Here is a 25,683-nt window from a genome sequence, read left to right on the forward strand (position 1 = left end):
GCCTGTGTTTCTTTGCCTTTGGTCTCTGAGCATGAGGAAAAGTGTATTTGAACTGCCAGCAGCTGTAACCGCCCGGTCGCAGCCTCTCTTGGGAGCCTTCCTGGAACCACAGCCGTTGTGCGTTCTCCCCAGTTGCCCCTTAATGTGAGCTTTCAGAGCTGCTTCCACCCCATAAATTGGAGCTCGGAGAGAGCGTGGCCGTATCTGAGGAAGATGACAACGTCCTGAGGACCCTCACTTGCTCTGGCCGTTCCTGAAAATCCCTATGTTGTTCTCACCGCTGGACCTGGCCGGGCACGTCCCAGCTGTGTCTCTTGCCCTGCGGTTGGGTGGCTGGCTCTCTTGTCAGGTATGGAACCTTGCTGTGTCTGGGGCTCGCTCCACTGATGTCACAGTTGCCCACAGCTTCATGGAGCTCGATGCCATCCAGGCTTCAGTACTGGGAGCTTTGTCCTGGGGGCTGGGGAGAGCTCGTGCCTTACACAGCCAGCCAGAAGGCTGTGTTTGGGGTTGATTTCATCTTCAGGTAGCAGCTTAAGTCTGAGGACAAAAGGGCCACTGCTCATGCCTCTTTGTGAGTTTATTCCTTTGGTTCCACGTGAACCAGGGAGGCCAGACATGAAGTAGTATCGCAGCAGAATTCTGAAAATGTGCAGAACCATGGAGCTCAACCTTTCAGCTCTTATTTGTCTCTCTCTTTATAATCAAACTAAGACAGGCAGGACTTGATCCCACTTGTCCCTGTATCCTCTAAATGTTGATTGAGCATCTCCTGTGAGCTCAGCAATATGATGTGGTGGAGATAAAGGGATGAGAAAACAAGACACGGGCCTTTCAGGGAGCTAAGAGTCTAATGCGAAGACAGACATGCAGACTCCTGCCGCTGGAGGAGGCAGGGTGTAGGCAGAGTGCAGTGGGAGCAAAGGAGAAGGAGCAGGTCCATCTCCGTAGAGGCCCTAGCAGAGGAGGCGGGAACACAGACTGAGACTTGAGGAGGACCGGACATTCTAGGCAGATGGGAGGAGAGGGAAGGCAGCTTTTGTGGGGACTCGGAATCATTTCGTTGTTGGGAACCTACACGTAAGGTCAGTATAGCTGAGCGTGCAGGGGCACAGCAGAGTGCGAAGGGGTGTCCTGGGCACCAGCGTAGAGGTGGTCCCTCACCCCAGTTCTAGAACACTGATTAGACAGTTCTTGCAAGTTTTCTAATGCGTAGATTCAGAGTGGAAATACCTTCTCCTTTTCTCCTTCCTCATCCTTCACCCAACCCCCCCCTTTCCAGAAAGGTGTGCTGGCTCTGGACCAGAACAGGCAGCAGTGGCCTCCGGCTCTGCAAACTGGCCAGGTTCCTCTGCTCTCTGGGCTTTTTTTGTTTCTTTGGATCAGTTGAAGCCCAAAGAGGGGCCTGAGCCCATGGTCTTTAAGTCATGGTCCTGGCTTGCCGTGGCCACTCTGCTACTGTTCACTTTGCACATGTAGTGAAAAGAGAATAACCTTACAACCTGTTTCATCTCTTACACATGTCTCCTTCACATTTGCTTTAAAAGTTACTATTTCCCCCAGTTTTTTTCCCGTCTTTATTTAGGGAGAGAAGAGACTAACAGGTCTACTTCTAAAAAAGACAGAGACAGAAAGCACAGCCCATGCTCACTAATTCCCTAGATATGTCAGAAGAATATGGAGTGGAAATGGACACTGGACTTGGACTTCTGTCTCATTAGTTATTAAATTTTGGGCATTCATTTGGATGGATCCCTTTGCCCAGCATCTTTAAACTCCACTTGCGTGTTTTGAGAAACTGAGCCCTGTGCAGTGTAGTTCTGGGCAAAGGCCACCCAAAGGAAGCACTGGCTGTTTGCTTTAACTCCAGTGTACTTTGTATTCCTGGCTTGTAGCTCTTAGCAGAGACTGGCCCAAAGCACAATGCTCGATCTTGTCCCCACTCCCTGCCCCCATCTCAAACCAAACTTCAGAAAGTTCCAGCCTTGTTGGCAAAGGCACACATTCTCTTCTACTTTAAGTTTCATTAGAAATTCAAGTCCTCTGGGGCCCTGCTCCCTTGTGGGGTTGTGAAACTTTGACTTTGCTTCTTGTCTGCCCTTCTGGAACCAAATACAAGTAAATTCATGGGGTTGGGGAGAGAGCGATGGGAACCCAACTGGGCACAGGATACTAGGATAAAGCCGTGGCGCCCCAAAAGTGGCCTGCCCTGCCAACATATATAAATACATACAGTCTGAGTTTGACACTGTATAATTTGGCCCAGAACAATATGTATTTTGAACTCATTTAGGTGAATGACTTTGGCATTCCGAGGTCCCACTGGGGGAGTCTTTATCAGGCTGCATTTGCCTTATGCAGAAGTATGCCTTTGTTCTGAGAAATGGCCTCAGAACACACTCAGGCTGTCTCCTTTATTGAGGGTCATCCTTTCTCATCCATTTCGAAAGGTCCACGGATGCAGTCTTGAAATCCTGCTTGTGGAAAATGCAGAAATTGGGAATGAAGGAGATACCTTTGTAATTTTGCTTTTAGTTTTTCCAAACCTCATTGTTTACTTTTTTTTTTTTCATGTAACCAAGCCATAATTACATTTTACTTGTGGTGGTTCAATCTGATTGTATTGTTGAACGACTATTTTTGAACCTGTCCAAATAAACTCTACACAGTCTCTCCACAAGGATGTACTCCGCGGGGCTGGGACGGCCTTCATCCCAAGCGGTGCTGAGACAAACGATCTCCTGTTGCATGCTTTCTAATTACATAAATGCCAAGGGGTGGAAGGGGAGAAAGTGGAAATTCTCAGTACCGAAAGGAATGTTAAGTTTAGAATCACAGGCTCATCTGGAAGCTATCACTGCTTTTTTCTTTAAGTGTGCTGCAAGCGCCACTTCCCCTCGGACACCAAAGGATGGTGTCGGGGTAAATAGGCCTGGGCGGGAGCAGGGCAGAGGTTCTGATGTTCTCCGAGCAGCCTCGTGCAGATCAAGTGTGAAAGTCAGGGTGCTCTAGTGGTTAAGTGCTTCCAAGGGAGAGCAGGGACAGGGGACACGGGAGAGGCAGGGCGCACACGCAAAGGCCGTGGGGTTCCCGGTCGGCAGACCTGGGTCCAGGTTCCTACTCCAACACTTATTGGCCATGAGGAAATCATCTGTGAAGGGAGAAAAAAGATCCTTTCTACCTTACAGACTTTGAAGGTCAAATATATGTGCTAACACCGGTATTTTAAAAGAGGATGCTGCTATTTAAATCAGAATAGAGTGCATAGTATTAATGGTAGGTAGTCAGGGGGCTGTTCTAGAACAGAAAGGGCCTAATCCTTGGGCTCAAGGGGTTGGTTGGTAGAGTCTAAGTTAGCAAGACCTGAGAGAGGGAATGGGTGTCTCAAATGATTTCTGGTAGTAAAAAGTCAAAAAATGGTTGGAAAACACTGTGTATCGTCCTGAATACGTATCAGTGTCATTTGTTTTCACTCTACTCCATCAAGGCACACAGGAGCAAAGCCATGGTGGCCTCTCCCTTCTGAAACTATAGCTGAGCTTTTCAAAGACCAGAGTCATTGAGCACCTGACCTCAGTGCTAGGGCAAGGGGGGGCGGGGTTGCGGGGGCGGGGTGGATGGGGACCCTGAAGAAATGGAACAGGAACCTGAGAACCCCAGGAGCATGGTAGGAAACAGGACTAGGACTGAACATTTGCATTCAGATAACTGGATTTGATTGTGTGATCCTCACTTAGGGAATTCAGAACCAGAAGATGTAAGTGGAGGAAGATGATGTCAGGAATTCTGGAGGAATTCAGGAATGGGCAGGTGAGTCTTTAATAAGGAAGAAGCTGGGTCTAGAAAAGGAGCTTATTATCAAGTGTAGGTCATCTTCCTCTATTCCTGCTCTAGCCAGTTTGAGCCTGGCAGAACTTAATTTGATCAGTACAAATGAATTCATAATATAGTTTGCATTTATTGGGCACCTACTCCCTGCTAGTTACTATTCTTTTTTTTTTTTTTTTTTTTGTCTTTTTGCCTTTTCCAGGTCCACTCCCGCGGCATATGGAGGTTCCCAGGCTAGGGGTCCAATCGGAGCTGAAGCCGCCGGCCTACGCCAGAGTCACAGCAACGTGGGATCCAAGCCGAGTCTGCAACCTACACCACAGCTCATGGAACACTGGAACTTTAACCCAATGAGCAAGGCCAGGGATTGAACCTGCAACCTCATGGTTCCTAGTTGGATTCATTAACCACTGCACCACAACGGGAACTCCTAGTTACTATTCTAAGGCTTTAGGTCTATTACGACTCTTAATTTTTAAAACAATCCTATGAGAGAAGTCCTATGATCCTCATTTTATGGATGAAGAAACAGATTATTTATATATTTATTTATTTTCTTTTTAGGACTGCATCTGAGGCATATGGAAGTTCCCGGGGTAGGGGATGAATCAGAGCTACACTGCTGGCCTACACCACAACTACAGCCATGCTGGATCCCAGCTGCATCTGCGACCTACAACACAGCTTATGACAACGCCGGCTCCTTAACCCACTGAGCAAGGCCAGGGATTGAACCGATATCCTCACAGACATTATGTTGAGTCCTTAACCCACCGAGCTGCAGCAGAAGTCCAAGAGACATATTTTGAAAGGATAAATTAACTTGCTCAAGGATAAATAGCTAAGAGGTGATATAGGCAAAATTTTTACCTGATTCTGGAATCCAGACACTTAACTGCTTTGCTATACTGGTTGAAAGCTGTTTAATCTGGAAAGGATCATTCAAAGTGGTTTAATCCAATATAAACCTGATTTGATACAAACCTGACTGAACTAGTTGAAATTGTTCAGAGTTGGTTTCATTGAGCTTAAATTGATAAGAACAAGTTGATCCAATGTGAAATCAGCTATATTTGTTAAAATAATTCCTGTGTTTATTAATCAGAAATAATAACTGTCAACGAGAGCTTCAGGTCAGGGTTACCGATGAGATTTGCTAAGTTCTTGCAGATGTAATAAAGCATCATGATATTTTATTGACCTATGCATCTTAAAAACTGTGTGTGTGTGTGTGTGTGTGTGTGTGTGTGTATATATATATATATATATATGCTTTTCAATTCATTTTTTAAAAGACGTAATTTATGGACAGTAAAATGCACCCATAACTTGGTAGAAAATGGAAACCCATTTTATAGTGCATACTGATAATATTTAGTATCTTTATGTTTGGTTTTGAGGGGTTAAATTTTTTGGTAACTCTTGATTTTGCTACAGTTTTACACTTAGAAAAGTTGTGAAAATATAGAGTTCCCATTGTGGCGCAGTGGTTAACAAATCTGACTGGGAACCATGAGGTTGCAGGTTCGATCCCTGGCCTTGCTCAGTAGGTTAGGGATCCGGCGTTGCCATGAACTATGGTGTAGGTCGTAGACATGGCTCGCAGTCCAGCGTTGCTGTGACTCTGGTGTAGGCCGGCAGCTATAGCTCTGATTGGACCCCTAGCCTGGGAACCTCCATATGCCACGGGAGTGGCCCTAGAAAAAGGCAAAAAAAAAAAAAAGAAAGAAAAGTTGTGAAAATAATACAAGGAATTCCTTTGTACCCTTTACCCATGTTTACCAGTTGTTCGCATTGTTTCTCATTTATTTATGGTTCTCAGGGTGTGTATATTTGTAATATTTTTGAGCCGTTTGCGTGGAAGCTGGGCTACCATGCCCATTTACCCCTATGTACTTCAATGTATATTTCATAAGAATAAGGATATTCTCATATAAGCACAGTGCAATTATCAAAATTAGGCTATTAACACGGATACAATAGTATCAAATCCACTGTATATGTTCAAATTTTGTGAATCGTTGAAACTATATCATCTAGCTACTTCCCCCAGTTCGGGATCCAGTCCAGGGTCAAGCATTGTATTTGGCTCTCAAGTCTCTTTAATTCAGAACAGTTGATCAGGCTTTTTTCATTTTGAATTTTGACATTTTGAAGAGCGCAAGCAAGTTATTTCGTAGAATGTTTCTCAGTTTAGATTTGTCTGATGTTTCCTTGTGATTCAAGTTTTGCGATTTTGGCAGAGATGATGTGTCCTTTTCAATTCATCCCATCAGGAGGCACATGATGTCTGTTTGTCTCATTAGTGGTGTGAACTTAGGTCAGTTAGTTAAAGTGGTGTTTGCCTGGTTTCTCCACTGTGGATATGTTATTTTCTCTTTGAAATTAATAAATTATGGGAATACTTTTGAGACTGTAAATATCCTGTTTCTTATCAAACCATTCCTAATTTTGGCATCCATTGATGATTTTCTATTCATTCTTCCTTATATTTGACATCCTATGAGGAAGAACTTTCCCTTCTCTCCTGTTTATTTGATCATTAATTGATAGTGGACTTGTAGGTCCTCATTTTATTAAAGTGATTATAATCTATTACTGTCAATATTTACTACTCAAATTGTCTAGTAGGATTTCTTTCAGGCCAGGGCCCATACCCTTTGGTATAGCCACTCCATTCTCTCTTTTTTTTTTTTTTTTTTTTTTTTGTCTTTTTGCATTTTCTAGGGCCGCTCCTGCGGCATATGGAGGTTCCAAGGCTGGGGTCTAATCAGAGCTGTAGCCGCCGGCCTCCGCCAGAGCCACAGCAACGCGGGATTCGAGCCGCATCTGCGATGTACACCACAACTTATGGCAATGCTGGATCCTTTACCCACTGAGCAAGGGCAGGGATTGAACCCGCAACCACATGGTTCCTAGTCGGATGCATTAACCCACTGAGCCACGACGGGAACTCCCTAGCCACTCCATTCTTTAAGCATGAGATATTCCAGACTCTTCTTGTATTTGCTTTACTCCAGCTTTGGAGTCAGCCATTTCTCCAAGGAGCCCTAGTTGTTTTTAGTGGAGAATGGTGGTCAGAAACCAAGATCAGGAGTTCCCGTTATGGCTCAGTCGGTAAGGAACCTGACTAGTATCCATGAGGACGTGGGTTCGATCCCTGGCCTCGCTCAGTGGGTAGTAGGCCAGTGGCTGTAGCTCCAGTTTGACCCCTAGCCTGGGAGCTTCCATATGCTTCAGTGCTGCCCTAAAAAGACAAAAAGAAAGAGAGGGAGGAGGGAGGAAGGAAGGAAGAAAAAAGAAAGAAATCAAGATCAGTAGGTGTGGTCGTTACTATTAGTGTGTCTTTGCTCCTAGGCCTCTCAACAGATGGAGCTGGGAAATGGGGGCGGGGGGGTGTGCACGCGCGCACGTCTTCTTGAGTTCGTATTGATTTCTCAGTCCAGAACCTAGGGTTTAGTCTGGTCTTCCCTCCATCTATAACTTCCTTATCTAGCAATGCCAAGCCTGGCTCTAAGAGATTAATTTCCGCAGAGCAGTATTTTATAAATTAGGTCTGCTTGTGCAGGAGTGAAGATACACTGTGATTCTTTGAGAGACTCTGTGTGTGTGTATTCTCTGCCCTCTCTTAGTCTTTGTCTGCATGTCTTCCGGTGTTTGTCGTTCCTTGCTTGTCTGTATCTTTGGATGTGATCAAACCCAGAGCACATTTTTATTTTAATATTTATGGAATAGTTTTATCCTTATTATTTTTCACTTTGGAAGTTGGGTTTAATATTTCCTGTATTTTTAAACCCCCTAAATTAACTTACTTTTTAAGTGGGTGGCCCTGACTAGTCATTTCTATGGGTCAGTGACTTTCAATTGGAAGAAAGGCTTCCCCAAATTCTTACTATAGAGCATCCTCTGTTCTCATTTGAGCTGCCTCCCTGGGTCACTGTGTCATCATGAGCAAGTCACTTGATCTCTCTGGGCCTCATTGTAAGACAGTCATAATGAACCCTTCCTGCCACGCAGTACAGATGTGAGGTCAGGCACTCTGTTATTGAGGAGAAACGTAAAATAGCCTGCTACATAAGATTCTTTTATAATATCAGTTGTGTAACAAATTATGATCAAAAGAATCATCCCTCTGTAAGCTGGAAGTGTATCAATCGTGATATTACGTGACACTCTTTTTACACCACAGAAATAAGGCAAAGACCCACCATGTTCCAGACTTTCCTTCCTTTTCTCTCTATGGTGGACTTCATGGATAAAACCCAAGTTCTGCTTGTTCTACCAGGAAAAGTCCTCCTGTCAAAGAGTATGAAGGTAATTCTAAATCTTTCCTTAATCTATGTAGATACCTCTCTTGAAGACCAAGAGACAGAGCCACAGAAAGTGAGGCATAGAAGGTGTCAGTCGGTGATCACATCTAATTGGGTTTCCTGACTCCTCTCCCTTGGCCCCAGAAAGCAGCTGTAAGACTTCTTTTTGGCCTCAAACTGTCATCTGTGAAGCCTAAGTTTAGGTGAGGAAGGGAACCCTTGGGGAGTTGCTCTTACTTTGCCAGAAGCTCTGTAGATCTTTTGGGGGCCTCCCAGCCTTCAGCCTCTTCCTCCTCCTACTGGTCTTAATACAGTTTATGGATGTCATTTCCTGTTCAGAAATTTTCAGGGATTCCCCAATTATGAACAAAATATGAGTCCAAATTTCTTAGCCTAGTATTGAAGGCTCTCCATCACATAGCCCTGTCTTTGTCTCCTACTGCAGGCCCACCACCCCTTCCATGGAGTTAGAGAGGCGAAGAGCAGGGGATCTAGAGCCACACTTTCGGGCTTTGGATCCACTCCGACACTTCCTCTGTGCCATGGGCTTTTGGAAGTTATTTGTTCTGTTCATGTCTCAGTTTCCTCATCTGTAAATGAGAGCAATGATGATAATACCAGAGTTCCCACTGTGGTACAGTGGGTTAAAGATCCGGCGTTGTCTCCATGGCAGCATGGGTTCAGTCCCCAGCCCAGTGCAGTGGGTTAAGGATCTGGTGTTGCCATAGCTGTGACATATGCTGTGGGTGCAGCTGAAAAGAAAAAAAAAAAAAAAAAAAAAAAAAAGATAACATTCACCCCGAAGTTTATTATGAGAACATATGAAAAGCCTTTTGAACAGGGCCTGGTACATAGTAAAGTTAGATAATTTTATTAGCATTGTTCCCTTAGCATCTGTTCTCCGCACAGCAGCCAGTGTTAAAACATCAACTGGATTGTGGCAGACCTCTGCTCAAAACCTTCCAATGGCTTTTCATCCCATTTGGAGGAAAAGCCAAAGGCAGTAGAGTGAATGCCAAGACTCCACATGATCTGGCCCTCCTGGTGCCAGTCTGACCTCGACAGAGAGCCGGCTCCCTGTTCCTCTGCTTCTCTGCTCTAGTCCTTCTGTCCTTGCGGTATGCTGCCAGGACACCCTTCTCCCAGGGGTCCACACAGCTCACTCCTTCATCTCCTTCAAGTCTTTACTCAGTGTGTCCTCCCTGATGGCTGTGATTTTTATAACCCTTCCCTACCATACGTCTAACCCATTTCTCTACATTTTCTCTCTGGCCTTTATAATGATCTCACAATCTGTTTCTTTACCTACATATTCTGTTGGTTGTCTGTCTCCTCTCCCTAGAATGTAAGCTCCCTGAGGCTAGAGTTTTGTTTTGTTTTAAACTGCCGTAGCCTGGCACATAGCAGGCATTCAATAAATATTTGCTGAGAAACTGAATGTTAGTATGTTACCTCTGTTTCAGTCAAACTAGTTATCTATTCCTAAAACACATTTTCCTAGGAGTGACAAATTCATTCAAACAAATAAGTTTATTTTCAAACCCAAAGAAACCATTTTGGTGACTGTCTAGAGGAGCTGTGTTAAGAAGGATTCTGAGGGAGTTCTCTTGTGGCACAGAGGGTTAAGGATCCAGCATTGTCACTGCAGTGGCTTGGCTTGCTGCTCTCCAGTCTGGGCCAAGGCCATAGCTGCCCAAACCCTCAACAGCCTTCAGGGACAGACCCTATAGCGCCTTGTCACCTCTTTCCCCTTTCTCTAAGCCCAAGTTGGGGCCCAGAGCCTTACTGAGCCCCCAGAGACAGGAGGAAGCAAGAGCCAGCCTAGGGGTTTGGCTTAAGTTAGAAGATTTGATTCTGCTCCTGGATCTGCTACTGACTTGCTGAGTGAACCTGGGCAAATCCTTGGCCTCTGCAGGAAGGACTAATATGACACTAGTAGCTTCCATTTCCTAAGGGCTGAGCTAGTGCCAGGCCCTGTGCTTCACGCATCCCTCCCTTGGTGAATCTTCCCAGTAAGCATGCACCTGTTTCACAGATGAGGAAACTGAGGCTCAGGAGGTGTAGTCCTTGAGTAAGGCGAGAGAAAGCTTTGTGCTAAAGCCTGGGTTTGATCCAGGCACTCCTTGCCTTCTCTCTGCTATACACGAACCTCCCTAAAATAGTTTGCATTTTCTGGAGCACGCACTATTTTCCAGGAACTGTGCCGAGCACTTTGCATCCATTTATCTCCTTGAATCCTGGCTCCTTCGCATCATAATCTTACCTTAAATGTCACCTCTTTGAGATGTCTTCTGAGGCTTGCCCGTCCCATCCCTCACTCTGGCTTGCTTAGTTCCTCCATAACACTTAGATTATGAGAAACCCATTCGTCTGCTTATGCGCACATGCTCTGCCTCCCTGTCACAGAACTGAAGCTTCCCAGGGGTGGGGACTTGTTGGTCTAGTCCATTGTTGTGTCCCCGACCCCTCCGTGCCTGTCTGGCACATAGTAGGCACAATAACTATTTGTTAATTAAATGAATGTGCCCCCACAATGGCTCTGTACAGTGCATACTGTTAGCAGCTGCACTTTACAGAGAAGGAAACCGAAGCCCAGATAGGAAACAACTTCCACAGTGGGTAGATAGGTGATGGAGCCAGGATTCAAACCCAAGCAGGAAGAGTCCAGAACTGTCTCTGATGCGTCCTAATGGCCCCTCCCACTCGCACACGTAGAAGTGTGGACACTCTTGGTCTTTATTTTACGGGAGAGAGGGGGGCTGTGGTCCTCTGAGGCCCCAGTACCAACCGTCTGAGTCAGTGGGCCCGACTGGGAAGGAAGACCTTTGCTTGTTTTCACTCTTTCTCCAGGAGAGTGTAGAGGTTTGGACCCCTGTTGAGACCAGGCTGACGGGATTAGAGGAAACAGCTGGCCCAAGCCCGGGCCCTGCGGGAGGGAGCTCACATTCCCGGGACTCTGGGAGGTTGCAGCTCCCCACAGCCCAGTCACATTCCAGGTCGGTCATTTTCCTGAGCCCAGATGTTTGCTAATGAGCTGGGGAGAGGCTTTCAGCCCTCTACCCCAGCGCTGGGCCCCACGTTACCTCGGCCCCAAGAGGCTGGCCCAGGGCCAGCAGGCTCTGGCTTCAGGCCCGTGCCCTGTGCCAGCCAGGCCTGTCAGGGCAACCTGCACACTGCTGCCAACCAGGTGCATCTCCGTGAGCTTGGAGACTCTGACGTGACAGGTTCTGCCTTTCCCACTGGGGCCCCACCACCTCGGGTCCTAGGAGTGTAGCCTCCCTGCTGGGATGGAGGGGCTCTGAGAAGTCAAGGGGATGTGGTGGGCACAGGCTTTGGAGTGGACGGGCCTGGATTTGAGTCTGGACTTTGTCCATCACTAGTAGTGTGATTCTGGGCAGGTAACTAAGTGTTTGATGCCTTGGTTTTTCTCATCTGTAAGATGGGAATGATAAGAGGCTTGTGGTCAGGTTTCCATACAACAAAGCAGGCCTAGTGCTTAGTATATTGCCTGGCACATGATAGCTGTTGATTGTGTTAACAAGCCACATTCCAGACCTCCTGTTTACCTGGTCATCCTTCTGTAATGACCAGTCTTCACCAGGTAGATGTGACCCCATCCCAGACCCCATGTCCTTGGTTAGACGGTCAGGTGGCTGAACTGTCAAGGGCTTCTACTCCAGGCTCTCTATGATGATTTGACAGACTCATCAGGCTGCCCAATTCACTTCTTACAATGGGGTGGCTCTTATAAAATGTAGACCAAAAAAAAAAAATGTAGACCATCCAGTCCCCATGCCACCTGGGGTCCACCTTGAGAGTGGCAGTAGTGAGCACAATGGCCAGTGTTTCCTGAGTGCCTACTGTGTACCAGGCTGTGAGGCTAGATCCTGTGGGATGTGTTCCTCAGCCAAACGGGAGTTGGCATCCGTTTTACTGTGTGACTTTCCGCCAGTTACTCAACCTCTCCTGGGTCTTGGTTCTTTCACTTAGGACATGGGGGTAACAGTACTGTTTATCTCATAGATTTATTGTGTGGGCGGAAATGGGACCAGGCGCTTACTGTAGTAAGGTGCTCTATTTGCATGAGCAAATAGCCTCATGGAAACATTACTTCGTTCAGCCAAATATATTGTACACCTTGCTTGCCTCCCACACCCAGCACTGGAGACTCTGGCATAGGTGATCTCCGCCCTCAAGGAGCCCACCATCAAGTGGAGGAAAGAAACTAATCAACTAGATCTAGAAGGGAATTACCAGGCATAGTGAGAGGTGTGTATCCAATCTGGGGCCTGAAGGATGCCTTTACCAAGGATGAAAGGAGCAAGAGTAGGAGGCATGGAGATGCAGGCTTTGGGGAGGCACTCAGGCCAGAGTACACCATGGAGCTATCAGCAGGCCCCTAGGAGCCCTCCTGATGCTCAGCAACCTGTGACGTCCGTAAGCAGGGCTGCTTCCATCTGGGAGCTTCCAGCCAGGCTGGAGTGAAAGGCACGGACCCTGAGGACTGTGGTAGAACCCCAAAATCCCGCAACCCTGTCTCACGACTGTGTCCTGGGCTACTCCTTTCCAGGAGCAAAGCTATTACTTTACTGGGCACACGGAACAGAGAGGGCACGAACGAAACCCGTCCAAGTGCAGACTGGTGAGTTGGGTGCCCCTCCTCTCCAGCAGCTGAGGCTGGAGGCTGTGCTGGGTGCTCTGCTCTTTCCAAGAGCCCCAGAGGTGAGCTGAGTTTCTGACGCTCTGGGAATAGTCCTCCTTGGGGCTCCCAGACCCTTCTCTGTGCACTTCAGCCAGTGCCTGCAGTTGAGGCGAGGCCGGGCAAAGGTCGAGTGACACTAGGGAACTAAGAGCAAGGACCTGTCGCACGCCCTGGAGCAAACAGGTTGGCAGGACTGCGTCCCTCGTGCGGTGGCTCGGTGGACTGGAACGCCACATTCTCGGAGCAAGACGGCAGCAGCGCCCGGTTCCCACCAAAAGGAACACCTCCATCTTCGTCACCCGGAGGCCCGGGCTCAGGGAAAGTTAGGCGGAGAGAAGTCCCAGCGCAGAGAAAGCCGGCGGAGGGCGCTTTAAACGCACCGGGGTGCCGGCTCTCTTCCCTGTCCCTAGGGCGCCGGCCGGGGCGGCCCCGGCAGCTCCGCCGCGCCGTCGGACCGCGCCGGAGCCCGGCCCGGGGCTCGAGGGCGGGGTGGGGAGAAGGGGCCGGGGCCCCGGGCGGCCGAGGCGCCCCCTCCTGCGCGCCCGGAGGGAGCGGCCCAGCGCGCCCGCCCGCTCTTTCTTTTGCGCGTCCCTCCCTCCGCTGCCCCCGCCCTCGCTCCCTATTTGGAGCGGAGACACCCCTGACGTCGGAGCCGCTCGGCTCGCCGCTCCCCCGCACCGCGCGCCCGCCCGGGGCCGCAGACGGCGCGCAGCGCAGCCCAGCCGAGCCTCGCGGGGCCGCCGCCAGCCCTGCCGGCCGCCTCCTCGAGCCTCCCTGGGGGCGCCGCGCTTGCCCCCTGCGGCCCGCAGACAGCTCCGCAGGAACTGGTGGGCGCACCGCGCTCCCCACCGCCGCCGCCGCGCGCGGTAAGTCCCGCCCGAGCCGGCACGAGGGCGCCCGGCTTCCAGAGGCTTCGGCCGCAGGCGCAGCACCGCGCCCCCGGCCCGCCCGGCGGCCCCGGGCACTGTGCGGAGGCGCCGCCGCCGAGCCCGGGAACCCGGGGGGCTGGGGACGCCGCGGCCGGGGACGTGGGCGCGGCACGGGGTAGCCAGGGAGCAGCCCTGCGCCCGGAGCCGGTCCCCCGACCCGCCGGGGCTTTCTTTTTCTCGGTAGGAGTTGTGCGGCCAAGAGAGAAAGGGAGGGAGATGCGCGGCCGAGAGAAAGCCGGGCGGGTCGAGGGCGGGTCGGGCCGAGCGGGCGCCGGGGCAGCGCCCGGAGCTCGGCTGCGGGGCTCGCGCGTCCCCCCGGCTCTGCCCGGGCCTCGCCGTGCCGCGAGCCTCCCCACTCCGGTACGTTTCTGCCTTTTTGTCTCTCTCTGTGTTTCTGTCTGCCCATCTGTCTGTCTCCGTCTCTCTACTTCCGTTCCTCTCTTTCTCTGCTTCTGTCCCTTTCTTTCTCTTTCTCCCCTTCTGCCTGTTTTCAGTTTTCCTGGGTTTGTGCCTCTGCCTTTATGTTTTCTCTCCGCCTGCAACGCTGTGGGACTCTCTCTCTGTGCCTGTGCGTCTCCCTGGTCCCCCACCCTCAAATTCACACACACACCCCCAACCCCGTGTCGGAGGCACCGGGCCCCCAGTGGGCTTCGCCAGTATTTGCCTAGACCCGGTATAAGAAGCGAGAGACCCCCCCCTACCCGCCGCCACCACCCCACCTTCTGCCTGCCCCTGGGGCCTGGACCGGGTCATCCCCCCGGAATTGAGTCTGGGGCAGAGGAGCCAGCCTTTCCGGGGGCTCAGTTTTCTTGAGTTCCACCCCCGCCAGGCCGCCAGGACAACAGGGCCGTGCTGCCGGCCACCTGCCTGCCCTGCGCCCTGGGCGGGGCGATCCTGATGTTTTATAAGCCGCAGTAAAGGGGGCAGCTGGCTGCTTTGGCGAGGCCAGGGGGTGGGGGGCACCCAGGGAGAAGGGCACATTTTCAGGCTTTCCGAGGTCCTTGCCCAGCTGGAGGACAGCAGCCTGTAACTACGGGAACCCCGGGAAAACAGAGGTCAGGGCTGGAGGCCAAAGGCTGGGCGCTGGCGGGCGTAGGGGGGTGGGGAAGCAATTTGTCAACAGGAGCCCCTCACCCTTTGTTACTGTAGAAACCACCAGCCTCCTGAAACTCCTCCAGATGCTGGGGCTGCTTGGGTGTGGTTTGCCTTTCTTTAGTTGGGGCCAAAGAAGAGGCGAGGCTGGAGCATTTTGTTGGTGACCCCCGCCCCACCTCCGCCCCTGCAAGCTGGACCTCTTTCTCCAGGGCCTGTGTGCTGGAGGGTGGACCCGGAAGGATGTGCTGTGCATTAGCTGCGGATATAGCTTCATCCGTTTAAAGCGAAATTTCCAACTGAGTTAGCTCCTTCTCCCCACCCCCACCCCCACGGGTCCAGGGATGCTGGTGAAGTCGGCTGTGGGACTTCTGCTGAGCAGATGTGCAGGCCGACCCTGCAGCAGCTCATTAGCATAGATTTGTTTTGGAGACAGTTTTTGGTCTGTGGGCAGGAGGGTCTGGGGGCCAGAGGGCTGTGCTCTGGGTTTGGGTTGGGGGCTGCAGCCAGGGAGGTGGAGCTGCCTGGCAGAGGTGGGCGGGCCCTTTGGGCATGGACTTGGCCCTTCGGGTCTGCCCCTGGACAGTTGGTTCATGCTCTGCCAGCGCAGATGGAAGGAAGGAAGCCACCCTGCGGTGACTGGGGTCATGGAATCACAGTGGCCTTAAGCATCGCTCTGGAGCCAGGCTCCTCTTGAGGGAATCTGCTAAGATGGACTTTCCCAGGCCATGCTTCCCACTTTACAGGGGCAAACGCAAGGCTTAGGCCACTGTAGCCATTGTACCCTCCTGCCTCCAGGCACACAGTGAGTCAGCAGATGAGCTTGGGCCTGAACTTGTCCTCAGACCCCAGAGTGGGCCTGCTGAGCCGATCAGGGCTGGGGTCTGACCCTGCCCTGCCCCTCCTGGCTCGACCTTTTCAGTTGCACCATCAAGGAAGTCCCTGCACTCATTCCAAGACCTGCCGTAGTTGCCTCACCCTTGCTGATCCCCAAGCCTAGGGCCGTGGCCACAAACGCCACGCCCTCTGCACCCAGCGGCATGTACAGCCTGGCAGCCAGGCCCAGCCTGTTTTCTCCCAGATAGAACCTAGAAGGGGCTGATCTCTGCGGGACCCTGTCCCTTCAGTCAGTGGCCCAAGAATGAGAGTCTGGCAGGCAAGTATGTTCCTAAAACCCTCTCCCAGCCGTCAACACATTTGCCTGAGTTCCCCCTAAATCCAGATTCTTTGAGGCAGATGCAACCCTGGATTTAGGTATTTTCAGGACCCACTGAGGTTCCAGTGGGAGGACGGGGGAGGGGGAGGGGAGGGTGACGGGGGTGGGGTGGAGTGGGAGGCAGAAGGGTGTGGGCAGAGTTCAGGGAGGACGAGTAGCCCTGAGTGACTCCAAGCTAGCAGTCATAGTGACATCTCCTGAGGACATCCTGTGACAGGCGCCCTCTCCTGAAATTTCCACGCACTCTTCAGTGAAATGCTCACAGCCACCCCAGGAGGTGGGTCCCCCTCACTTTGCAGGTGAGGAAACTGAGGCACAGAAGAGTTCAAGTGGCTGAGCTGGGGTTTGAACTGCCACAGTCGGTTGTGGAGAATGGCCGAGACTCAGACCCTTTGTGTGTGTGGAGTTGGGGGGTGCGGTGAGGGGGGAGAAGGGGGGAGGAGCACACGGGGAGGTGGGGGCTGGGAGCATCTGGTCGGATCGGTTTGAAAAACAACGCGCCACAAATCCCACGTTTGCTGTGGGAATCCAGATGTCACCCAAGCCTCCAGGTAGAAACTTCCATCCTAGTCAGTTGGGCCCCTAAGTGGGAAAGGTTTCCAGAGGAGGTGACGGAAGACAGAAGCTGGAGCTGGGGAGAGGCCTGCCTTCTCCCAAAGGCTTGCCAGCCCTGCCCTCCGCCTCCTCCCACCCCAGGCTGGTTATTGGGAACCGTGGCACCGAAGGCCTGTGTCTGTTTGGGGGGTGGGGAGGGCTCTGGGGGGAGTGGACCAGTGAACCGAGAAAATCCCGGTGTACTTTAGCCTTAAGGACCCCAAATATTCAGATTTACCTCGGGGTTCCCATCGTGGCTCAGCGGTTAATGAACCCGACTAGGATCCATGAGGCTGTGGGTTCGATCCCTGGCCTTGCTCAGTGGGTTAAGGATCTGGTGTTGCTGTGAGCTGTGGTATAGGTCACAGACATGCCTTGGATCCTGAGTTGCTGTGGCTGTGGTGTAGGCCGGCAGCTATAGCTCTGATTCGACCCCTAGCCTGGGAACCTCCCTCCATATGCTGCGGGTATGGCCCTAAAAAGCAAAAAAAAAAAAAAAAAAAAAAATTCAGATTTACCCAAAAGAGGAAATGGGGCGGTGTGGTTTTATGGCTTGATTCCAGGTACTAGGCCCAGCCAGTGACCCCTGTCAGCAGTGCTGTTATGGGGGGACCCTTCCCTGGGAAGTCGGGTGGCCATACCATATCTCTGGCCTAGCTGGGCCTCAGAATCATGTGGGAGGGGGTACAGATCCCTGGGTCACACCCCAGACCCTGGCAGAGTATCCAGGCCTGGGGCCCAGACATCTGAGTTGTTGGGAAGCATCTCAGGGGAGATGCTAGGGAGGTTCTGGTGGGTGTGAAACCTGGAGAGGACCCCACAAACCCAACCCAGAGGCCTGCATTCTCTCAGCCCCAGTCCGTCCTTCCCCAGCAACCTGCCAAGGGAATAAACCCGAGTTAGTCACTACCTCTTCCCTGTGCAGGAGACACAGCTGTCACTTCAGTTTCCGCCGTGCTGGAAGGAGTCAGCCTGTGTCCTCTCCCCTCCCCCAGGGGACTTCTTTCCATGTTGTCAGCAGCCCCACGATGGGTCCGGTGTAGGCACGAGGCCTCTGAGGATCCGGAGGCCTTGGATTTGGGAGTGAAGGAGTGGGGGCAGAGGTGTAAGAAGGCACCCGCCCTTGGCTGAGGACGCCCTCATGGTGGCCTCCTCACAGCCCTGAGGAAGGATCTTGTCATCCTTTTCCTGAGGCTCCAAGGAGCCAGGGGTCCGCCACCGCCACATGCTCATCTGCAGGTGAGTCCCGGGTAGGATTTGAACTCTGCCCCTTGGGGCGGCCCAAGCTGCTGACCGTGGCAGTGGCTGAACCTGGACTGTTGATGGGGCAGGGGTGGGGAGCCCGGGCCTCTTGCCCACTCCAGAAGTTTCTGGGCCGGGCGTGGAATCCCAGCCACAGCAGCGACCAGAGCAGCTGCAGTGACAATGCAGGGTCCTTAACCCGATGAGCCACAAGCGAACTCCAGATCTTGGCTTTGGTAAACACTGATCGTATAAGCCTGAGCAAACCTCTTAACCTTCCTGTGCCTAGGTGTCTTCCTCAATGAAAGGGGGAAACACGGTAAGTGTCTCCTGGGATCGCTGTAAGCTGCACAGATGAATATATAAAAGAGTGCTAGAATAGGCCTCGGCCACAGTTAGAAGCAGCTCTGACTACTGGAAGGCAGGGAGCAGTGTGCTGGGCTGAGACCCACAAGCCTGAGAACCTCCTGGCCTTGCCCTTGGAGTTCCCGCAAATCGGAGCTCTCTCCTCTCCCCTAACCGCATGCCCGAGTTTAACTGGAACTGAGCACCCCCCCTCCCCCACCCCCTCCAGCTGTCTGACTGCATCCGTCTGCCCCAAACAACTGGTTCCTCTTAACCCACCTCCCTCAACCTCCCTCCAGGCTCTGAAGTCCTGCGTGAGCCCCAGGTCCCCCTGCCCTCTCCTTCACTACCCTCTCCACCCTCCTAGAAGGTGCTTGATCACAAGTGTCCAACTGCAGGGAACTGCATGGTCCCGGGGAAGGGCACTGTGTGGCCTGACTTGCTGGGGGCCTGGGGACAGCCCCTCTGCAAAGCAAGGGGATTGGCTTGGGGAATGTCCTTCCTACTCTGGCATTCTGGGAGTCCCATGACTTGCTGTGTGACCTTTGGGGAGGAAGGGGTGAGAACCTTAGTGAGACTCTCAAGTCTCAGGAAGGAAGATCCGACTCTTGTATCAAAAAAAAAAAAAAAAAAAGAAAAAAACAAAAACAAAAAAAACAGGGATCAGGGGAGTTGCCGTTGTGGCGCAGCGGAAACGATTCTGATTAGGAACCATGAGGTTGTGGGTTCCATCCCTGGCCTTGCTCAGTGGGTTAAGGATCCGGCGTTGCCATGAGCTGTAGGTCACAGACGTGACTTGGATCTGGCATTGCTGTGGCTGAGGTGTAGGCTGGCAATGTAGCTCCAATTAGACCCCTAGCCTGGGAACCTCCACATGCCCCAGGGGTGCAGCCCTGAAAAGACAAAAGATAAAAAAAAAAAAAAAAAAAAAAAAAGATCAACTGAGCTGCTGCTTGAAAAAACAAAAGCCAAGCCAACAAAAAATAAAACGTGCTAGCAAAGAGCCAACCCCAGTTTGAAGTGGGGGCAGGGGATGTTCTTGGGGGCTGGGCCGGAGGGTGGGAAGCAGAGACCAGCCTGGCGTCCTCTCTGCGTCCTTGCTCCCGCACCTGACTTTGGTTCTGATGCCTGCCCACCCTTCCCAAGATCCCCCGGGGGGAAGAGAACTGGCCTGAGTTCAGGGTGCCTGCTGGGTGCTCGCGCTGCATCCTCCTGGTCGTTCTCAAGGGAAAGGCTCTGCTCCCCATTTTAGGGCTGAGGGAGGCGGGTACTTACTTCCAGAGGTCACACAGCTCCTGGGTGGGAGGCTGGAATTTGAACTTTGGAGGCTCCAGGGGCCACGCTTCTGCTGGAGCTCAGGGCTACTGGCCTGGGGAAGCTGGGTGTGACCCATCCCCTCCTCTGGAGTCCTGGCCAGGAGTGGGGGAGAAGCTGGGCCTGGTGCGTTGAGTTATAGCACCGCCTCTGCAGGCCCAGCTGACCTTCAGCCGTACCCTGTCGAGGGGGGTAGATAGGCGGGTGGCCTTCTGCCTCCGTTGATGACATTTCTCTTCAAGCTCTGCTATAATCCGACCCATAATAACCAGCCCTCACCCTTCAGGCCAGTGATGCCCCTGAAACACCATGATCGCATCTTCCACTAAACCGTCTTATTAACCGCAGCCCCCATCTCAGCTCTGCCCCCCTTTAGCCTGGTCCAGGCTCACAGCCTCAGTCCTAACCTCTCCTAATCCCAATCCCAGGACAGCCCCATGATCCCCTGTGCTTTCATTACAACCCCGGGCTCGACACCGAGTCCTAAGGAAACCTAACCTCACTCCGTGCTCCAGTCACCTTTCTGGGGAATCCTGGTGGGCTCAGGTCTAGGACAAAAGTCCCCGGACCTCTCTGAGGCCTGTAGGGAAGGCCCAGGGAGCTCTGGCCTTAGATGGGCCTCTGCCAGTGTGCTCTGGTCCAACCCTGACACCCAGGCTGATCCCCTCGGGACGGAAGAGGACCCAGGAGGTGAGGAGGCCTGCCGGATGCGAAGCGTGTTGAAAAATTAGGTTGCTGGTTAGGAACAAGTCCGTTCTATTTTCTTAGGATGTGGTTGAACTGAAAACATGGGCTTTGCTGTCGATCTTGTGAGTGAGACCGGAAACGTGTGGGTGAGAGCCTGGGTCAGGACACAGACTCCCTGGGGACGGGCTGACTGTCTGGACTCACCTCCCACTGCTCTCCCCGCCTCACCCCTCCCCGTTGGGCTGGGAGCAGGTCACCCAGGCATTGGGATCCAGTGGGATGAGACTTGTCTCTGCTTCTGGAGACGTCCCGCAGGGAGAAGGGGCAGGACCTGGGCAGAACTTGCCCGGTGGAGAGAGGGGAGCGCTATGGGGGTGGTCGCAGGTAGCCTACAGGGTTGAGCAAGATGCCCCCAACTCCTCCCCCTTCCCAATGCTGCCAAGCACCTGCTGCCTGCTGGGCTGAGGGTGGGATTGTTCTGAATGGCATGTCCGCCCCCAAGCCAGCCTGACTAGCACTGGCCTCAGTGGGGCCAGAGGGGCCATCCTTGGCCCTTGCTCCCAATTCGGCCCCACCTGGTCCTTCTGGGGGCTGTTCCCAGACACAGAATCCCAGGCTGACCAAGCTGGACCAGATTTCAAGCCTGGCCTGCATATCAGAACCACAGTGGAAGCTTGTCGAAAACAAACAACCCCCCCCAAAGGCAGAATCCCACCCCCACACTAGAAAGTTCACTCCACAAATCCCCAGGGAATTCCCAGGCTCTAACAAGTTTGGGAACCACTGTCCAGAGCACCTCACTCATTTTACAGGTCAGGGGACACGGAGGCCAGAGCATCCAGGGTCCCACAGCATGTGTGGATTCCTGACTCCTGGTCCAGTGCGTTTTCCCCGAAGTCCCCCAGAGGACCACCTTGTGAGCATTGCCCTCCTTTCAGAATCTCTTTGAAGCCTCCCTCCTCCACACTTTCTGCAGTGGCCGAGTGAGTCCTACAGAAGATGAGGCTGGGGGGCATTGGGAAGAGCCCCTCGGAGCCAATCCTTGACACACACTCTGCCCTGCAGCGCCATCTCCTGGCAGATTTTGGTATTGCCTCAGTGCCTTGCTCTATTCGATTCACAGAGGCTCAAGCCCTTGGCTTGGCTTGCCTCCTCTTTGACTCGGGTTAGGACAGAGCTGGAGACAATGATGTGTGTGGCGTCTCAGGGCCTGGGGCTCTGTTGGGGCATCCAAAAGAAACATACAGTCTATTTCAGGGTTAATTGTTTTCACCTGAGCTTCAGCCAGCCAAGGGGGCACAAGAATTCACAGTGACACGGGGATGGAAGTGAGCTTTCCTGGCGCTAGAATACTGACAGCTATGACAGCACGTCCGGGAGACATCCTGGCTGCCCAGCCCCGCGAGGACCCGCGCTGCCCAGAGTATCCACAGCATCCCAGTGAGGAGGGAGCTCATGATTGTTCACTTCTGGACGGGTCTGGAAACCCTGTCTGGTTCTGGACTTGCGGCACTCCATGACCACACTCAGCAGCACCATCCCCCTTTATAATGTTTATTTTTTACTTTTTTCTTTTCTAGGCCGCCCCTGTGGCATAAGGAAGTTCCCAGGCCGGGGGCAAATTGGTGCTGCCGCCGCCGGCCTACACCACAGCCACAGCAATGCGGGATCCGAGCTGCACCTGCAACCACAGCTTGTGGCAAAGCCAGATCCTTAAGCCACTGAGCGAGGCCAGGGATCGAACCTGCATCCTCACGGACACTATGTTGGATTCTTATCCCACTGAGCCACATCAGGAACTCCCCTCCCCCTTTTAGATGCAGAAACTGAGGCACAGATGTCATAAGCAACTTGCTCAGAGCCACGTAGTAAGTTACAAAAATGATGGACCCGAATGGAGTGTGTGTTATCTGCTAGCCTCTCTGCTGAGGGCTTTTCATGAAATACCTTAGGTGATCTCCCTGATAGCCATCCGGTGCCTGTACTATTAGCAGCCCCATTTTTGAGGTCCATACAGGAGAAATAACTTGTCCAAGGCTGTGCTTGACTAGTAAACGATAGAGGTCGGATTTGAACCCAGGCGGTCAAGTGTCAGAGCCTGCGCTTGTACCACCACCGCCCCCCACCCTTCTGCCCAGACTCTGGCCCTGCCGGCCTCACCTGCAGTCTGTCCTCAGTTCCAGGGCTCCCAAGGCCACGGGCATGATGCTTCGGGTCCTGCTGGGGGCTGTCCTCCCCGCCGTGCTGCTGGCCGCTCCGCCGCCCATCAACAAGCTGGCCCTGTTCCCGGATAAGAGCGCCTGGTGCGAGGCCAAGAACATCACCCAGATCGTGGGCCACAGCGGCTGTGAGGCCAAGTCCATCCAGAACAGGTGGGGTCCCAGGGGGGTGGGTGGCGGGGATGAGGACGTGGGTCCAGGAGGGAGGACAGAGGACGGAGCTGCCCATCCCTGCCTCCACCGCGGTGACGCGGACACAGTGGCCTCTCCTCCCACAGGGCGTGCCTGGGACAGTGCTTCAGCTACAGCGTCCCCAATACTTTCCCGCAGTCCACAGAGTCCCTGGTGCACTGTGACTCCTGCATGCCAGCCCAGTCCATGTGGGAGATCGTGAGTACTGCCGCCCGCTTGTGCCCGGCCCTGGCCCCAAGTGCTTTGAGAGGTCCCGCTGTGGGTAGGGTTCAAGGCTTGTGCTGGGGAAACAGACACGGTCCTCGCCGCTTGATAGCTCAAGACTCCAATGGATTTGATGGCTCAAGTCTGACTCCAACACATACGGGACAAGAGCTCTTTCTGAAGTTCTGTTCTGATGTCGGTCACATGTTGAGATCAATGGGTGGCTTCCCACTGTTATAGGATGAGACCAACATCTTTGTCATGCCCCATGAGGCCGGGTCTGGCTCACCAGTCTTTCTGGCTTCATCTTGCTTCTCTCTCCTAGCTGCTTTCCTAGCTTGACACTCGACACCAACCCACTTCCTTTCAGCCTCCCCTACCTAAGCGGCTTGCTACCACCCCAGGGCCTTTGCACATGCTCTTTTCCCTGTTTGGAATATCTTTCTCCTCCTCCCCAGCTAATTAACTTCCGGTGGCTCCTCTGCTCTTGGCTCAGGCATCATTTTCTCAGAGCCCCTTTCCTGATTCCCCCAAGCACCAGGTGGCCTCTGCTTTGAGCGTCTGTCACGTGCACAGTTTTTCATTTGCATTTGGGTGATTTTGACTAGTCCGTTTCCCCTCCTGGACTCTTGAAGGCCCGTGCCTGTCCTTGTGTCCCCAGAGCTGGCATGGAGAGGGTGCTCCATGGAAAGAGGGAGGGAGAGCCCAGGAGGAAGGAAAGGAAGGAGGGAGGCACTCGGGAAGGAGCATCCACTCTGAGGGCTCATCCTGGCCGCGTCAGCTGGGCAGGGGGGTGGGGTGGGGTGTTGGAGGGGCTTGTTGAGGAAGCGATGTCTGGGCTCAGCTGCAGAGGTTGAGAAGAAGTTAAGTGGGTAAAGTCTGGGGCCGGGAGAGGCTGGGCTAGGCAAGGACCTCCCGGGCCGAGGGAACAGCATGTGCAAAGTCTCAGGCAGATCAGGCAGCCCAGAGGTGGTGAGATGGGCGCGAGGTCAGGGGTGGAGGGGTGGAGTTGGAGTTTTTCTGCCAGTGCAGTGGGACCCCTGGGGTGGGGAGGGGGGAGTTTCAGGCAGGGGCTGGCCACGCTGGGCTTCCCCTCAAGGTGCGCCCTGGGTGCGGTGGGGATGCAGAGGGAGGGGGCTCCTGCAGGACTCACCCCTGCTCCCCCCTGGGCCCACAGAACTAACTGGGGTGTCCCAGGTGGGCAGGCTTCTGGGGATCTCTGGGTTTCTTGGTCTCATGAGGCGTGTGTCTGCCGCAGGCCCTTGGGAACATCTCTGCCCTTCTCTGCTGCCCTCCCCAGGTGACCTTGGAGTGCCCTGGCCACGAGGAGGTGCCCAGAGTGGACAAGCTGGTGGAAAAGATCTTGCACTGCAGCTGCCAGGCCTGCGGCAAGGAGCCCAGTCACGAGGGGCTGAGCGTCTACGTGCAGGGCGAGGACGCGCAGGGCTCCCCGCCCGGCCTCCACCCCCACCCCCACCCCGGGCAGACCCCCGAGCCCGAGGACCCCCCTGGGGCCGCCCACACCGAGGAAGAGGGGGCTGAGGACTGAGGCCCTCTGCTCTTCCTCCCCTCTCGTTCCCTGTGGCATGCTGGGTCTCGCCCTCCCGGGGAAGGGTTGGGGGAGAGGCCGAAGCCCCCCTTTGGCACTGGATGGACTTGGCTTCAGACTTGGACTTGGAATGCTTCCCGGTTGCCATGGAGATCTGAAGTGGGAGGGGGGCCTGGCACCAAGCTGCACAATTTAATATATTCCAGAGTGGGGGGAAGAAGCAGAGGTCTTCAGGGTTCTTTTGCGTGGGGGGGTGGGTCTCTTCCTTTCTGCCTCCTAGAGATGTGCCTTGGGGAGGGGGTGGAAGTTGGCTAAGCTGCTGCGTTGGGAGGAGGCTGTCCAAGATGGCAGGAGCCAGGCCAAGGCCCGCACGGCCCCTGGTGGGGCCGGACCCTGGGGGTGCAGATGGTGGCCCTGGGCCCTGAGCTGAGGGCGGGCACCTTGCCAGCCACAACCCGGAGGGCAGACTCAGAAGACCACTGGCAGAAGCAGGAAGCTCTAGCTCCACAGGCCTTCCGCCCCATTCCCCCTCCCTGGGGCAGCTTCTTCTGGTGGCGCTGAGGTGGCCCTCCCTCCGTGGCATGGTTGGGAGTCAGGCCTGGGCAGGACCCTGCTGACTCATGGCCCTGGAGCTGGGAGCCAGGCCGCCTGGCTTCCTTGTCTTTCCAGGGGCAGAGGAGGTGAGGGAGGAGGAGTCCTGCTGGGCCAGCGGGAGGCGGTGACCCCCTGGACCAGACGCACGGCCCTCCTTGCCCTCTCTCGGATCTTTGTCTCCCGCTGCCCCCCCACGTCCCGCGCCCCTCCAAGCTGACGGAGCCGGCCTCACCCCCTTGGGAAGCTCTTTCTGAATATCTGACGGTGGGGAGAGGTCTCCCTGACCCAGAGGTTCCCAGGAGGGACCGGCTGGGAAGGACCCTGGCTGAGCCCCAAGAAACGAGGAAGAGGAGGGGCGCGGGTTCATGGGCCGGCTCTCCAGCTGCCCCGTACCCACCTCCCTCCTCCCAGCTGCACTTTAGCCCCAGAGGCAGTGCGGGGCCCTGGGGGCGGGCGAGCGGGCAGGGAAGGATGCCCTCCAGGACCCACAGCCGCCTGCGTCTGCCCTCTGTCCCCAGGGCTGCTGCCAGCCCCTCCTGCCCCCCAGGCCGAGGGGTGCCCACCCTCACGGCTGTTCCGACAAGAGCTTCTGGAGCTTGTAACCAGTAGATTGTCTCACCCCCAAACCCTCAGTTTTCTCATGAATAAATTCGTTCAATGCCTGTG

General features: G+C 53.7%; 1 protein-coding gene across 4 annotated transcripts; it reads left to right on the plus strand.

The window, feature by feature from the left end:
• Positions 158–25,683, plus strand: NBL1 (neuroblastoma 1, DAN family BMP antagonist). Of its 4 annotated transcripts, XM_021095465.1 has the most exons (5): positions 158–349; positions 3,738–3,810; positions 22,437–22,631; positions 22,757–22,868; positions 24,175–25,683. In XM_021095465.1, the coding sequence occupies exons 2-5, from the start codon at positions 3,803–3,805 to the stop codon at positions 24,421–24,423; spliced, it is 564 nt and encodes a 187-aa protein (XP_020951124.1). In that variant the 5' UTR covers positions 158–349; positions 3,738–3,802; the 3' UTR covers positions 24,424–25,683. The 4 variants fall into 4 exon arrangements, with proteins under 4 accessions (XP_020951124.1, XP_020951125.1, XP_020951126.1 ...); XM_021095466.1 differs by lacking the exon at positions 3,738–3,810; XM_021095467.1 differs by lacking the exons at positions 158–349; positions 3,738–3,810 and adding an exon at positions 13,471–13,706.

The sequence above is a fragment of the Sus scrofa genome, chromosome 6 (genome assembly GCF_000003025.6).
Source record: "Sus scrofa isolate TJ Tabasco breed Duroc chromosome 6, Sscrofa11.1, whole genome shotgun sequence".
Classification (NCBI taxonomy): domain Eukaryota; kingdom Metazoa; phylum Chordata; class Mammalia; order Artiodactyla; family Suidae; genus Sus; species Sus scrofa.